This window comes from Rana temporaria, chromosome 5, assembly GCF_905171775.1.
Source record: "Rana temporaria chromosome 5, aRanTem1.1, whole genome shotgun sequence".
Lineage (NCBI taxonomy): Eukaryota > Metazoa > Chordata > Amphibia > Anura > Ranidae > Rana > Rana temporaria.
In genome coordinates, this window is record NC_053493.1 from 368,245,320 (window position 1) to 368,261,113 (window position 15,794).

A 15,794-nucleotide genomic window follows, 5' to 3' on the forward strand; every position below is an offset into this window, starting at 1 on the left:
TTCATAGTAGTGACCCTTCTGTTCTCATAATCTCACAGTACTTATCCATGTGCTCCTTCAACCTCACAGTGCTGACCCATATGATCCCTCTCTCTCTTGCACACAACTGATTGCAACTGATTGTTTTACTAATTCTATTACTACTAGAACCAATGAAGTGGAGGCTGGCAGAAATGTAGTCAATGAAACTGCATATAAAATGCCAAAATACCCGATCGCTAGGGAGTTTTTTTGTTGCCAAGACTAAAGACTTTCTGTGTTGTTCACAAATACTAATCCAAATTTATACTTTCATAAATATCACCTAGAAATAAAAAATACAAAATGTAATTTGATCAGCCACATGGTCCTGTTAAGCCCTTTTATAAATGAGGACTAATATACACCTCCTTGCTCTGCTCTATCCTGACATGGGTGGGCACTATAACCACATCACACCTGCTTTCAAAGCATATCAAGTAAAAACTTACCATAGCAGCCAGATTCTTAAATTAATTGGCCAATAGCGCAGTGGGAATTTCGATTTGTTGTTATAGGCTACAAGAGCATTTTTTTTTTTTTAAAGTGGTTGTAAACTCAAAATATTCACTTTACATTTATTTATGCATGTCAAAATTTTAAATCGTTTGCCCTTAGGTTTTTTTTTTTTTACCTCTGTCATTCTGAAGTTATGGCTGCAATAAGTAGTGCGGACGTGTACCGCGCATGCGCCGGATTCCCGTCCATTCCGGCCAGCTGAGCCTCTGCCGGATAAATTCTTTCTTTATGTCGGGGCTGCGTCATTTCCTCATGTAGACGTCAGCCCCGACATCCCGCGATGGTTTGTGCATGTTGGTTATCACGTGACCTACACGTCACAGATGACAGGAGACACAGAAGCTTCCTGGTGTACGCTGTGAATGCCTTTTCTTCGTTACCGTAGTAACCGGAAACGAAGAAGAGGCTTGAATATAGTGACCTTAATGCGCACGCGCGGGATTACACAGGCTAGAAGAAACTGTGGGCGGAAATACAGATTGAATTAAACGAGGAAGACCACAACAGAGATGGCGCGGACTTACAAGACGATTTACTCTTTACACGATCACCAGTTACACAGTAAGACAAATAATGTAGATAAAACCATAGCGCTCAATTGATGTATAACTGTATGGTATTTAAAAACATATAAATTGTTATGATAGTACCGGGGGGTTTACAACCGCTTTAAGGTTCAGAAGGGTTGTTGATTATAGTGGCTGGCATCTGACTTATCTGTGCACCATTTGATTTCTTAAAGAAGCCCATTTGTAGGCAATAGATGGACAGATTTAATTCTCAAAACGACCATTTAGTGATTATCTCCATTTAAATGAATGAATATGATGTTAGGTGTGGCATTCTTTTTAATGAGGCCTTTCTGTAAATTAAATGAGAATGAACATGATGCTATAACATAACCGATTACTGAACAATAAAACACTCACATCCAAATTAGTCATAGCACAGCAATAGGTGAGGGGGGGGGTTGCATGAAATGAAACCGATTCACAAAACTGCAGCAATTTGCACCAATATTTCTAATAATTCATGCATATTTTTGGAAACACTTGCAATTTTCTTCTTATTGCAATTACAATACAGTATATATACCTCCCAACATTAAAACTTTAAAAACAAGGACATTACGTCCATCTACCAACCACCTCAAATCATGCTAAATCTCCTCTTAAGTGGGTAAAAGCATTCCCACTGCGATTCCACAACATGGGGACAGTTGGGAGGTACGGTATGTATTATTTTAAGCCGGATCTATCACTTGCAGTCATGGATATATAAGCCATATAAGAACGATGTTCATAATTTCAGTCTATTCAATTATTAAAGCTGAACTCCAAGTAGAAATAAAATACACAAAATTATGCAGTACTGTATGGACAGAAATAAAACAATTTCTGGCAGGTAAAACCACTGCGTATTTAGCGGTTTGGTTAAAAATTCAGCTTTAAGAACTGACAACATTCCTGGGGCATTATCAGTTTATGACATCATATCATGTCCAATTCCGGAAGATGACACCAGCTTCTGGTAAACCGCCCAGCTGATCAGTGGTCCACAAGACAAAGTGCCTCTGCCTCCACTGTGGACATGTTGACAAGCCCATTTTGTAATACTTATCTAAAAAACCCCAAAAAACTGCACAACAGGGGTGCAACTCACAAGCATGACCACAACGTGAATCTTAGTAGTCTTCAGTTGACCAAGGTGAATGCTCACATTTCCAACAGCAAATCTGATTAAAGCAACTACAAAGTAATAAAACTAAGTCTTCATCGCAGCCATGTCGAATTTGTTGATCAGCTTTGTAAAAATAAAAAAATTCAGGTCTGAGGGAGGTCTCTGTTGTTATTCCATATAGAAAAGCGTGAAGGGAACCCAAGCGCTATAGAACAGTATACGTCCAGCCGCAATATTTATCATTCTTTATCATTCAAACTTAAAGATACCACAGAAGGAGATAGGTAGGTTTGGCTGTGACTTGGCTGTGACGTTTCAACACCACAACAAATTTAATTTTGGCAAAAAAAGATTTTATTTAAAAAATAAAATAAAGTTCAGAATTGTCCGGCACTGCTTGGGTCACACTGAAGTAGGCGGACGATGGATGGGTCGCTTTTTGCCCCCTTGATAAACTCCTCCAGCGACAGTTTTCCTGTGGAAAAGCAGAATTTAAAGTTATTCCTGAATTAAGAGCAGCATTCTGAAATGACCAATTCACCCAACACTTTAACCTTAAACTCCGGGCTACCATACATGCGCAAACACAAACGGAGCCCAGGGTGCGTGGGCATATGAACACCATGGTCTCACCACACATGTAGTGTATCCCCCATGAACGTCAGAGGGAGAGAAACAATTCTAACGCAGGAGCTCTTGATTAACTCTAAACTGTTACAGCATCACCTATGGAGATCATTGGTAAAACTACCGTTCGCAATGGAGTAAGCACATTCATCATGCTGTAACAGACAGAAAAGCGCAAATCGTCTTTTACTAACACGAAATCACGCTGTGCTTTCCAATTGATTTCCCCGGAGGTGGAAGGAGGCGAAACTTCCAAAGGACGGCGCCGTCTCCTGGAAGTGGGGACAGAGACCGGTGAAAAACAGGTACTCATTCCCCCCTCCCCCTGAAAGGTGCCAAATGTGGCACTGGAGGGGGGAGGAAGCAAATAAGTGGAAGTTCCACTTTTGGGTGGAACTTCGCTTTAAGGTTGTCACCCTAGGACATGAAGCATGATACTGGCAGAATCAGCAGGTAAAAATAAAGGAAAAAAGGTCAGAATAGAAGAAAATAACAGTCAACACATCAATACAAGGACTGGTAAACTGAAATAAGAGTAAATGTTTTTTTGTTCCATGTGAATGTAGGGAAATGAGCTTTCACCATTAAAGTTGTAGATCATCTGGGATAATATTTACCTTCCTCCCCAATCCAGCAAATTATCCTCCGACATGGTCCTGGCCCCATTCATTTTTATGGGTAGAAGTACTCATGGCGACCTCCAACAGTCTTTTGGAGTACAGCATACCCATGTGATCACCATGCCGGCATTGATATGAAGGTGACAGAGTTCAATTTTCATAGATCTGTTTGACACTCGGTTTCCAGTGATGGTAATCTCTGCCTATTTATTTTATTTTTTTATAACATGCTCAGTTTCAATGATTTGGGTTTTAGATATGTTTATTTAAAGTATACATACACTGGCCCAAAGACAAAGGTTGCATCATTTCATTTATTTTGTGTTTGTTTTTATATCACTTATAAAATAACCTGGTTAGCCGTTGCATGCCTTCCCTCATACCTATGTCATGTGTGCCAGTAAACCGGCTTCCCTTTCAGAGAATTTTTATTCATGGCTTTTGCTGAGATTCTGATCTAGGAGTTACCACAGGTTTAGTTTCAAAGACAAATAATTTAACCACAAGCATTTCCAAAGGAAGGATGGATAGAATCAATAGTACACACCCAGAACTTCAGCAAGGGATTAGATCATATTCTATTGCAGCCCTGGGCTATTCTCAGGAATTGCATGTGAACTGCCACTTGTAGAAGAGGAAAGTTCCCAACCAACAAGGTAGGATGGCATAATGCAATATTTTGGGAACTTTGGTCAAAGCTGGAAACCGGTTTTATCCCTCACCTGCATACAACATTTTTTTGTAAAGGTGGACTATGGCTTGACCTCTCAGCTGCCATGTACATATGTACAGCCAGACAAATCACGACTTTTTCATTAATAAAACGTAAAATTTTCTTTTACACTCCGCTGCCTTCAAACTCCTGAAACCAAGTGAACACAATGCACATTTGTAACATACACTGTAGTGCTTTAAAAATGTGCAACGTTCTTATTTTTAAAGCAGTGGTATGGCCACGGTATACGGTTTAAAAATAAAGTAAAAAAAAATCTATTTAAATCTTGAATCGAGTTGGGAGGTCAAATCGATTCAGATTTTGACCAAATAGATTTTTTATTTTCCATAGGACCGGCGCTCCACAGACTAGGCTGAAGCCTTGCCTAAAAAATCCTGCAAGCAGCTCGCCGCGATCCTGGGGAAAGGCTGCGAGGCCGGAAGCCGGACTAGGCCAAAGCCGCTGCCTTTTCCCAGGATCACGGCGAGCTGCGGGAAATATTTTTTAGGTGAGGCCACAGCTTTGGCCTAGTCCGCGACCTTTTCCCAGGATTGTGGCAAACTGCGGGCAATATTTTTTAGGCGAGGCCGTGGCTTTGGCCTAGTCTGCTGCCTTTTCCCATTATCGCAGCGAGCTGCGGGCAGGATTTTTTAGGCGAGGCTACGTCTTAGACCTAGTCCTCGGCCTTTTCCCAGGATCGCAGCGAGCAGGATTTTTAAGGCGAGGCCGTGGCTTCGGCCTAGTTCGCGGCCTTTTCCCAGGGTCGCGGCGGACTAGACCGAGGCCACGGCCTTGCCTAAAAACTCCTGCCTGCAGCTCCGTGAATCAAGTTTTTAGATTTTTAATATTTTCCATAGGACCGGTGCCGAGGGAAAAGGCCGTGGGTAGCTGCGGGCAGGATTTTTTAGGTGAGGCCACGGCTTTGGCCTAGTCTGCTGCCTTTTCCCAGGATCGCGGTGAGCTGCAGGCAGAATGTTTTAGCTGATGCCGCAGCTTCGGCCTAGTCTGCGGCCTTTTCCCAGGATTGCGGCAAGCTGCGGGCAGGAATTTTTAGGCGAGGCCACGGCTTTGGCCTAGTCTGCTGCCTTTTCCCAGGATCGCGGCGAGCTGCGGGCAGGATTTTTTAGACGAGGCCGTGGCTTCGGCCTAGTCTGCGGCCTTTTCCCAGGATCGTGGCGAGCAGAATTTTTTAGGCGAGGCCGCGGCTTTGGCCTAGTCTGCTGCCTTTTCCCAGGATCGCAGGAAGCAGGATTTTTTAAGCGAGGCCTTGTCTTCGAGCTAGTCCGCGGCCTTTTCCCAGGATCACAGCGAGCTGCGGGCAGGATTTTATAGGCGAGGCCGTGTCTTCAACCGAGTCCACGGCCTTTTCCCAGGATCGCAGCAAGCAGGATTTTTAAGGCAAGGCCACGGCTTCGGCCTAGTCCGCGGCCTTTTCCCAGGATCGCGGCAGACTAGACCGAGGCCATGGCCTTGCCTAAAAACTCCTGCCCGCAGCTCCTTAGGACCGGTGCGGTGTTCATCAGAATAAAAAAACTTGATTCGAATCGTGAATCAAGTTTTTTTTTTTTAAATCACAGATTTTTTTGGGGGCCAAAATCGCCCAGCTTTAGTACATACCATCACGATTGGTGTCCATTTGTCGGAAGATTTTTTCCGTTCTCTTCTCAGGCGTTGACTCGTCTTCTGGCATTTTCATTACCGAGGAGACCATCTTGTAAATTGCCTAAATAAGACAAAAATAAAATTAGATCCTGAAACATTCCATGGACTATTCTCATCAAGAGGCCTCATACTTTTCATAAAGTCCTTTTTAAGCAGCTACGCGCAACATTTCTACTTTGCATAAAACCCCAGTGGTCAGTATGGGGCCTCCAGACTATATTTATACAAATAGTTTAATGTCTTAGGAGATGAAGCCACAACATAGCTGACAGGCATAATTCATACAGAACAGAGACTGCCCTGAAATAACTAACTATGACGATCACAGGGGAAATGACACAATTGGTAGGAAGGAAACTAATAGAAGAAGATTAATCTGCAATGTGTTTTTCTGAAAAATGTATTAGGCAAATAGAATGGGTCTTCCAACACTGCTCCTTTAAGGCTGAACTCTGGGAAAGATTAAAAATTATTATTATACTAAATGCTAGAGCTGCACGATTATTCGTTAACAATCGATATCGCGATTTTTTACCCCGTTGCGATCTTGACACAGTATTTTCCAGATTCTTTCTATGCAGAGAATTCTCTCTGCTCTGCTGAAGCCAACAGCCATCAAAAGAAAGGAAGAAAAAAAATGGGCAGTCTGCCAAGTATCACAACATTCTTTAGCAGTGGAACGAAGTCTAAACATTGTAACAATTTGTCCTTTAGATCAAAAGGAATAGACTTCAGTGTGTAAATGAGGAAAGTTTAACCACTAAACCTTTTTCTGACATTTGTTGGTTTCAAGTTAAAATATTTTTTTTATTTTTTTTGCTAGAAAATTACTTAAAACCCCAAACATTATGGCCCGGATTCACAGAGACTTACGCTGACGTATCAGTAGATGCGCCATCGTAAGTCCGAATGTGCGCCGTCGTATCTATGCGCTCATTCTTAAAATGAGATACGCCTGAATTTTGCCAAGATACGACCGACGTAAGTCTCCAACACTGTCGTATCTTGGGTGCATATTTACGCTGGCCGAAAGGGGCGCTTCTGTTGATTTACGCGTCAAATATGTAAATGAGCTAGATATGCCGATTCACAAACGTACTTGCGCCCGTCGCTGTAATCTACGTCGTTTACGTAAGGCATTTTTCCGGCGTAAAGTTAAACCACCAAAAAGCTGGTCTAAGTCGTTTAGGGTATTTTACGTCATTTACGTAAGTCGTACATGAATGTGGCTGGGCGTAAGTGAGGTTCACGTCATACGCATTGAGACGTCGTATCGTAGGGAGTATTTGCGACGTGATTCTGAGCATGCGCACGCATGCGCCGTTCGTTCGGCCATGCATTCACATGGGGTCACGATTCATTTCAATACAACACGCCCACTACCAGCCTACTTTGAATTACGCGGGCTTACGCCGGCCTATTTACGCTACGCCACCGTAACTTAGGGAGCAAGTGCTTTGTGAATACTGTACTTGCCTCTCTATGTTACGTCAGCTTAGTGCATATGAGATGTGCTACGCCCCGCTTAAACATATTCCGCTCTACGTGAATCTGGCTGTATATATATATTTATTTTAGTAGAGACCTTAGAGAATAAAATGGTGGTTGTTGCAATATTTTATGTCACACTGTATTTGCGCAGCAGTCATTCAAATGCAATTTTTGGGGAAAAAATGTCTTTAATTAATAAAAAGAAAAAATAACCAGTAAAGTTAAGGGGTTATAAAGGAAAAATATTTTTCACCTTCATGCATTCTATGCATTAAGGTGAAAATTTTTCCGACTATACCACCCCCCCACCCCCCCCGTTATACTTACCTAACCCCTCGAAAGTCCCACGCTCGGCCCCCACATCTTCTTCACCGCTCAGCCTGGCCGTTGATTGGCTAGAGCGGATGGATTGAAAGCAGCGCAGCCATTGGTTGGCGCTGCTGTCAATCACATCCAATGACGCGGCGTGCCAAGGGGCGGGACTGAGTGATACAGTGAGCCGCTATGGCCGCTCGCTGTATCACGGGAGCGCGCCCGCAAGGACACCACACAATGCGAGGGAGCTCACATAAATGTGTGGAGTTCTTGCGGGGAGGACCAGAGACAGCCGCCGAGGAACCCCAGAAGATCGGGGCCACTCTGTGCAAAACGAGCTGCACAGTTGAGGTAAGTATAACATGTTTGTTATTTTAAAAAAAATATGTTTCCTTTATAAACCCTTTAGCCCAATTTTTTTTGTCTAATGTGAAAGATTTTACGCCACAAGAATCGTGATCTTTATTCTAAGCAAAAAAAATGACATCACAAATGCGATGAGGGCACCGAGGGATCAAGGAACATAAACATAGTAGTCCATAAAGAGAGTCTCTCCAACAAACTAAATCACACCGTTTCTTCTCCTTTTTTCCTGGTTTTAAGAGGGCAAATTTTGAACCCCCAAGTCAAGGGGGGGTTCATGTAGGGTAGAGGATGGGCCTAATGCACTTTGACTGACATCATCAGATATATATTCAAGGACCCGCAGACATGTATTGTGAGGATCCTGAGGACCCATTCACAACCCAAGGGGAACAAAGTAAGTATAGTTTCTTCTAGACCAGAGATCGCTAAACTTTCTAAACCGTTTACTGTCCGTCAGACTTTAGGGTGGTCAGGCTGTGAGGACTGGAATGATAAAATTTTCCCAGCATCAGTGGGAGTAAACGATGGCTTAGGCTAGGTGGTCAGTGGATGTCAAAAAATTACACAGCTTCTGTGGTCAGTAGGAAGAGGAATAGTGCCCCATCATTGATATTTGTGGGAAGAATAGTGACCCATCTTTTATAATGGGAGGAATCATGCCCCATTGTTTACGTCAGTGGCAGGAATATTGCCCTATCATTTGTGCCAATGGGAAGATATATGCACCACTGTTAATGTCAGTAGAAAGAATCGTACCTCGTTGCTGGTGTCAGTGGGAAGAATGGTGAGTGACTTAAAGCGGGAGTTCACCCGAAAAAATGTTTTTAACATTATATTGATGCTCATTTTGTCAAGGGGAATCGGGTAGCTTTTTTAAAATCGAAGCAGTACTTACCATTTTAGAGAGCGATCTTCTCCGCCGCTTCCGGGTATGGTCTCCGGAACTGGGCGTTCCTATTTGATTGACAGGCTTCCGACGGTCGCATACATCGCGTCACGAGTAGCCGAAAGAAGCCGAACGTCGGTGCGGCTCTATACGGCGCCTGCGCATCGACGTTCGGCTACTTTTGGAAAATCGTGACGCGATGTATGCAACCGTCGGAAGCCTGTCAGAAGCCTGTCAATCAAGTAGGAACGCCCAGTCCCGCACCCCATACCTGGAAGCGGCGGAGAAGATGCATCTCTAAAACGGTAAGTACAGCTTCGATTGTAAAAAAAACACCCGATTCCCCTTGACAAAACGAGCCTCAATCTAATGTTAAAAAAATAAGTTTTTTGGGTGAACCTCCACTTCAAGGGCCGTGTAAAGGCAAGTAAAGGCCTGCAGCTTGTGGACCAATGACCTAATCCTAGACTAAATGAACATTTAACCCTTGCAGTGTAGGGGAACCCCACTGTAGGGATACTTTTTTATTTCTCATGGACTTCAGAAAAAACTGCGTCAGAAAGTGGACCAAACTGTCTCAACTGTACATACACTATATTGTCAAAAGTATTGTAACACCTGCCTTTAAACGCACATGGACTTTAATGGCATCCCAGTCTTAGTCCGTAAGGTTCAATATGGAGTTGCACCCCGCCCCCCTTTTGCAGCTATAACATCTTCAACTCTTCTGGGAAGTTCCTTTACCCCAAACTCACTCTTCAACGTCTTTTTGGACCTTGCTTTGTGCACTGGTGCGCAGTCACGTTGGAACAGGAAGGGGTCATTCCCAAACTGTTCCCACAACGTTGGGAGCATGAAATTGTCCAAAATGTCTTGATATGCTGACACCTTAAGTTCCCTTCACTGGAACTAAGGGGCCAAACCCAACCCCTGAAAAAGAACCCCACACCACAATCCCCCCCAACACCAAATGATTTCGATCAGTACACAAATCCATAAAGACATGGATGAGTGAGTTTGGGGTGGAGAAATGTTTCTGTTCTGGACAGAGTCCTGACCTCAACCTGATAGAACACCTTTGGGATAAATTAAGAGTGGAGACTGCGAGCCAGGCCTTCTCTTTCAAACATCAGTACCTAACCTCACAAATTCTTTTACTTCCTGTCTTGGTTACCCACAGGACAGGAAATTGATGCAAATATATCTTAACAGCAACATAGACCGTGGTAAAAATTATTTAGCTAAAGTACGGGGATGCTAGAGTGACGAGTCTCTGTCAGCTTTTTATTCTTGTCCGTTGCCCTGTTGCAGATTTTTTCCTCACTTCCTGTCTAGTTAAAGGTTGCCCCCAAAAAAGAAAGTGAAGGGAAATCTCTTTATTGGAGCCTTGTATAAAGCAGAAAAACGTGACAGGGTTTCTAACTTTTCCCAATCTATCCAAAAACTGAAAAGTGTTTTTATGTAGAGACATATCAAGTTGTACTAAGCTTGTGGTTGGGCCAAATTATCCTATCCGTTAATGTGCCTAAGATTCCCATCATTTGATTACAATACCCCTGGTTAAGAAATCTGCTTCAGAGGGACCATTATCCTAAAGGGCAATAGACACCTCTAAGGCCATCATGTCCATAAAACATTTACAAAGCACCAAACAACTTTGTAGAAGCCTTTAAAGAAGATATAAACCTTTAGGCCCCTTTCACACGATAGACCCACTCGGATTCGCCCATCCGTTTTTCAGGCGGATCCAAGCAGGCCACCCATTGACTTGTATGGACAGGCGGAAATGTGTCTGCTGACACCCGCCTGCCATTCTATCCGACAAGATCCGCTTGCCATTCGTCCAGCGGATCGGACCGAATGAAAACTGACATGGTGCACATTTTTCATCCAATCTTTACATAGAGATCAGTGGGGCTCTGACAGGTTTGTCCCTGCACAGTGAGCAGATTTGAAATCATGCAAGGTTCTTTGAACTCTTGTACACCCTTTTTCAAATACCTATCCACAAGGACGCTAAATTAGCACTGCTTCATTGTCTGAAGTGTGCGATTGCCAAGGCCTGGAAAAAGCCTGCTGTCTCATATGCAGAGGTGAAGGGCATCTTGATGACTGATTTTTCTTTAATTATGGTCATCCAGTTAGCCACTCACTTGTTAGGTGTTGTCACTATAACCAAAAAAACAGCAACAGAAAAAAAGCCCCTGTAATCAAGTTATCTGGGAAAAAAGTTACTTTAATGACAAAAAATCGTGGTTGGGTCTATTAAAATACCGTATTTGCCGGCGTATAAGGCGACTGGGCGTATAAGACGACCCCCTAATTTCCCAGCTAAAATTTTGGTTTTGGGATATACTCGCCGTATAAGACGACCCCCTTCCTACTAGTCTGTCTGGAAGCTGAGGGGTAGCCGGAACAACCGCTGACAGGAATCTCACTGTGCCATTGCATACCTCACTGTGCCATTGCATGCCTCACTGTGCTCAATGCATACCTCACTGTGCTCAATGCATACCTCACTGTGCTCATTGCATACCTCACTGTGCTCATTGCATACCTCACTGTGCTCATTGCATACCTCACTGTGCTCATTGCATACCTCACTGTGCTCATTGCATACCTCACTGTGCCCATTGCATACCTCACTGTGCTCATTGCATACCTCACTGTGCTCATTGCATACCTCACTGTGCCATTGCATACCTCACTGTGCCATTGCATACCTCACTGTGCCATTGCATACCTCAACGATCCCATACCTTATCCCTGTATGCAGAGTCAGTCAGACTGCGGGCGTCCGTTATTTTAAAAGCCGCGCCTCCTCCTCGTGCTGTTCCGTGATAGGCGGAACACTCAGCAGAGCCTGTGTTCGTTGTTCCGCCTATCACGGATGTCCTCTCGTCCGAGGCCGAGGATGAGAAGACATCCGTGATAGGCGGAACACTGAACAGAGGCTCTGATGGTAAACTGAGTGTTCCGCCTATCACGGAACAGCACTAGGAGGAGACGCGCCTTTTGAATAATGGACGCCCGACGTCTGACTGACTGAGACAGGTACTGGCGTATAAGATGACCCCTGAGTTTTGAGGCAAGGTCGTCTTATACGCCGAAAAACAAAAAGGGTACAAAATGACTTTATTTAAATACTAAAATAGGCCACTTACCTGTACTATTTCCAGCATCTCTGATTTGCTGATATAACCATTGCCATCCAGGTCATACATACTGAATGCCCACTTCAGCTTCTGCTCCAGCTTCCCCCGGGATGTTACACTCAGCGCTATAATAAATTCTCTAAAGTCAATTGTCCCATCGCCATTAGCATCGAAAGTGCGGAATACATGTTCTGCAAACTTGGAAGCGTCCCCGTAAGGGAAAAAATTCCCATAGATTTTTTTAAACTCCTCCATTGTTAAATGCCCGCTGGGACAGTCTCTCAAGAAGCCTTTGTACCACTCCTGGATCTCATGCTCCGTAAAGTCCGTGCTTTCTAGTAAATCCTGCATGACCTCAGGACGTAGCTTACTGTTCTGCTTCCCCATGATGGCGTGTGACTTTCAACTAAAGGTGTAAAGAAAAAAAAGAAGATGTAAATTAAACTCTCATTCTTTATCCATGTGTGTGTTTAATATACTGCATATACATTCACATATCATTTATAAAATACTATATGACATGCAATTACTCTGGGCGAGCTAATAACATGTTCATTTAAAGGCTAAAAGTAGGTTCAGTTCTATAAAAGTATTAAAGTAAACAGGGGCGGACTGACAACTCATGGGGCCCCTGGGCAATAGAAGATTATGGGGCCCCTCTGGCTTACAGATGACCACCACGCCAGGAGGTAGTGCAGAGGCGGGCAGCTAAAATCTTGGGATATTCACATTAAAAGCATGTCATTTTCGGACATATCAGGGACAGATCTAAAAAAAACACAGATTTTTACATACTGTCCCTGGTTTTACTGAGCCTGGCAACCCGGATGGGGCCCCCTAGTGGCATGGGGCCCTCGGGCAGTGCCCGAGTGACTCAATGGTCAGTCCGCCCCTGAAAGTAAAGTAAACGTACTCATGGAGCATACAGGCTACCATTACTGATCTCATTCTGAAAGCATTGGTTGTGTGGTTGCTGTATTGATCCAATATCTTCAAGACTTTTAGGTCGATTCAGAAAGACTTAAGCCGGCGTATCAGTAGATACGCCGACCTAAGTCTGAATTTGCACTGGCGCTAATTTGAGCATATTCTGGAAACCAGATACGCTTAAATTAGGCTCAGATACGAGCGGCGTATGTGTCTTACACCATCGTATCCTAAAGTGTAATTTTTAGGCTGACCGCTAGGTGGCGCTTCCATTGCGGTCGGGGTAGAATATGTAAATCACTAGATACGCCTATTCACAAACGTACGCCCGGCCGACTCAGTACAGATACGCCGTTTACGTAACGCATAATCAGGCCTAAAGTTATTCCATCAAATAGCTGGAATAGTAATGTTAAGTATGGCCGTCATTCCCGCGTCGAAATTCGAAAATTTTACGTTGTTTGCGTAAGTCGTCCGTGAATAGGGATTTACGTCATTTACGTCCACGTCGAAACCAATGGGACCATGCGGCGTACTTTGCCGCAATGCACACTGGGATATGTAGGCGGACGGCGCATGCGCCATTCGTAAAATACGTCAATCACGTAAGGTCACCCCCCATTACTATAAAACACGCCCCCTCAGCTAAATTTGAATTAGGCGCCATTATGCCCGCCCGATTTACGCTATGCCGCCGTAACTTAGCAGGCAAGTACTTTGTGAATCATGTACTTGCCTCGCTAACTTACGGCTGCGTAGTGTAAACACGATACACTACGCCGCCGCAAAGTTAGGGCGGGCTTTCTGAATTCAGCTATTTGAGTCTCTGACCAAAAATAAGCATTCAGATCAGGAGTTTTGACTTCACTTTGGCTCAGTTTTGATAAGTTCCTGAAACTTTTATATCTTTATCAGTGAAATTCATGGCACTGTAATTATAAACTCTAATGCAAGTTAACTAATCAAAAAACAGCAACTATTGTATCACTCCTAGAACACATTCACCATTTTTGACATTGGGCAATAATTTGATATCTAGGGACACCCAAAGACACCACTGGCTGAGGGCCATCAGGAGCTCTGACTTTACTTTCACTTCATCCTGATAAGTTCCTGTAATTTTCATATCTTTTTTAGTAAAATTCATGCCTGTAATCTGACATCAATATGGCACCCACAGACACTCCTGGGCATCAGGAAGATTAGTGATTGGACAGGTTGGGAAGCCTTGCCATGTGCCACGCCTTGCCACATTACTGTAGTTTCCCTACCTGTCCTTCAAGGCCCTAAACATAAATGACCATTAGATGCAATGACGTCGATCGTACCCATACATCCAACCACAACTTAGTGTCTTCGGCCAGCTTAATGCATCTTAATTTAGTGATTGTTTGCCGAGTGACTGAGGGGTTTCGGGAAAGAAATTGGCTTGATTCTCCCATCAACACAGACTGTGTTGATGCAGGAATTCCTCCTGCCGGGCAATTCTCTTTTCCCGGCAGGGGGCAGGCGCTGATTATTGCTAGTGGCTATATCAGCCGCTAGTGATAAAACGCAAGAGAATCTAGTTCTGAAGAATCGATTGATCAACTTGGTACATTCAGCCTGCCCATTAACAGTATGAACTGTGTATGGCTGGCCCAAGCCTCTAAAGCAGGGTTCTCAAACTGGCGGCCCTCCAGCTGCTGCGAAACTATAAGTCCCATGAGGCATTGCAAGCTGACAGTTACATGCATGACTCGCCCAGGCAGAGACATGATGGGATTTGTAGTTCTACAACAGCTGGAGGGCCATCAGTTTGAGACCCCTGCTCTAAAGCCATCTGACAGGATGCAGTGCTGTTAGATCATCAATTTTCCAATAGAAGGATGTCGGGTAGGAGGGAGCCCAACAGGCCTCCCACTTAGCAAATTTTGCCCTTTTCATTAGGAACTGTGCAAAGCTGGGATGGTGCATCTTTAAACTAACAGGAACCACTGCTTCCATTGGAAGATTTCCCCCTCGATTCCTGTTCTGGTGACAACTATAAAATCAAAACTTTCTCTCCATTTGGCTAAATAGTGGAGGTGAAGCCCTCTAGTGGGGACACATAAAGAAATACAAATCTACAAAATGTTCTAACCCATAACTAACTCTCCCCAAAACAAAAACATGTCTTGGTTAGAGCTACACTTAAACTTGTCTACAGACAATAGATGGTGGCTGGCCTCTGAACAAGCACTTCGGACTAATTTGTATGTGTAGGAAGAGAGGAGGGTTGTGGGTCCCAACTGTCTGGAGGGGGAGTGAAAGAAGGAAGCAACAGCAACTGTCTGGAGGGGGAGTGAAAGAAGGAAGCAACAGCAACTGTCTGGAGGGGGAGTGAAAGAAGGAAGCAACAGCAACTGTCTGGAGGGGGAGTGAAAGAAGGAAGCAACAGCAACTGGCTGGAGGGGGAGTGAAAGAAGGAAGCAACAGCAACTGTCTGGAGGGGGAGTGAAAGAAGGAAGCAACAGCAACTGGCTGGAGGGGGAGTGAAAGAAGGAAGCAACAGCAACTGGCTGGAGGGGGAGTGAAAGAAGGAAGCAACAGCAACTGGCTGGAGGAGGAGTGAAAGAAGGAAGCAACAGCAACTGGCTGGAGGAGGAGTGAAAGAAGGAAGCAACAGCAACTGGCTGGAGGAGGAGTGAAAGAAGGAAGCAACAGCAACTGTCTGGAGGAGGAGTGAAAGAAGGAAGCAACAGCAACTGTCTGGAGGGGGAGTGAAAGAAGGAAGCAACAGCAACTGGCTGGAGGGGGAGTGAAAGAAGGAAGCAACAGCAACTGTCTGGAGG

At 44.2% G+C, this 15,794-nt stretch overlaps 1 protein-coding gene across 1 annotated transcript in view; it reads right to left on the reverse strand.

The window, feature by feature from the left end:
* Positions 1-1,205: 1,205 nt before the first annotated feature.
* Positions 1,206-15,794, reverse strand: part of NCALD (neurocalcin delta) — a 135,468-nt gene continuing 120,879 nt past the window's right edge. The window contains exons 2-4 of the mRNA XM_040354796.1: positions 12,064-12,460; positions 5,797-5,902; positions 1,206-2,692 (exon numbers count right to left, since the gene is read on the reverse strand). Coding sequence (XP_040210730.1) covers positions 2,595-2,692; positions 5,797-5,902; positions 12,064-12,441 — 582 coding nt within the window. The 5' untranslated portion in view covers positions 12,442-12,460 and the 3' untranslated portion in view covers positions 1,206-2,594. The remainder of the gene's footprint in view (positions 2,693-5,796; positions 5,903-12,063; positions 12,461-15,794) is intronic.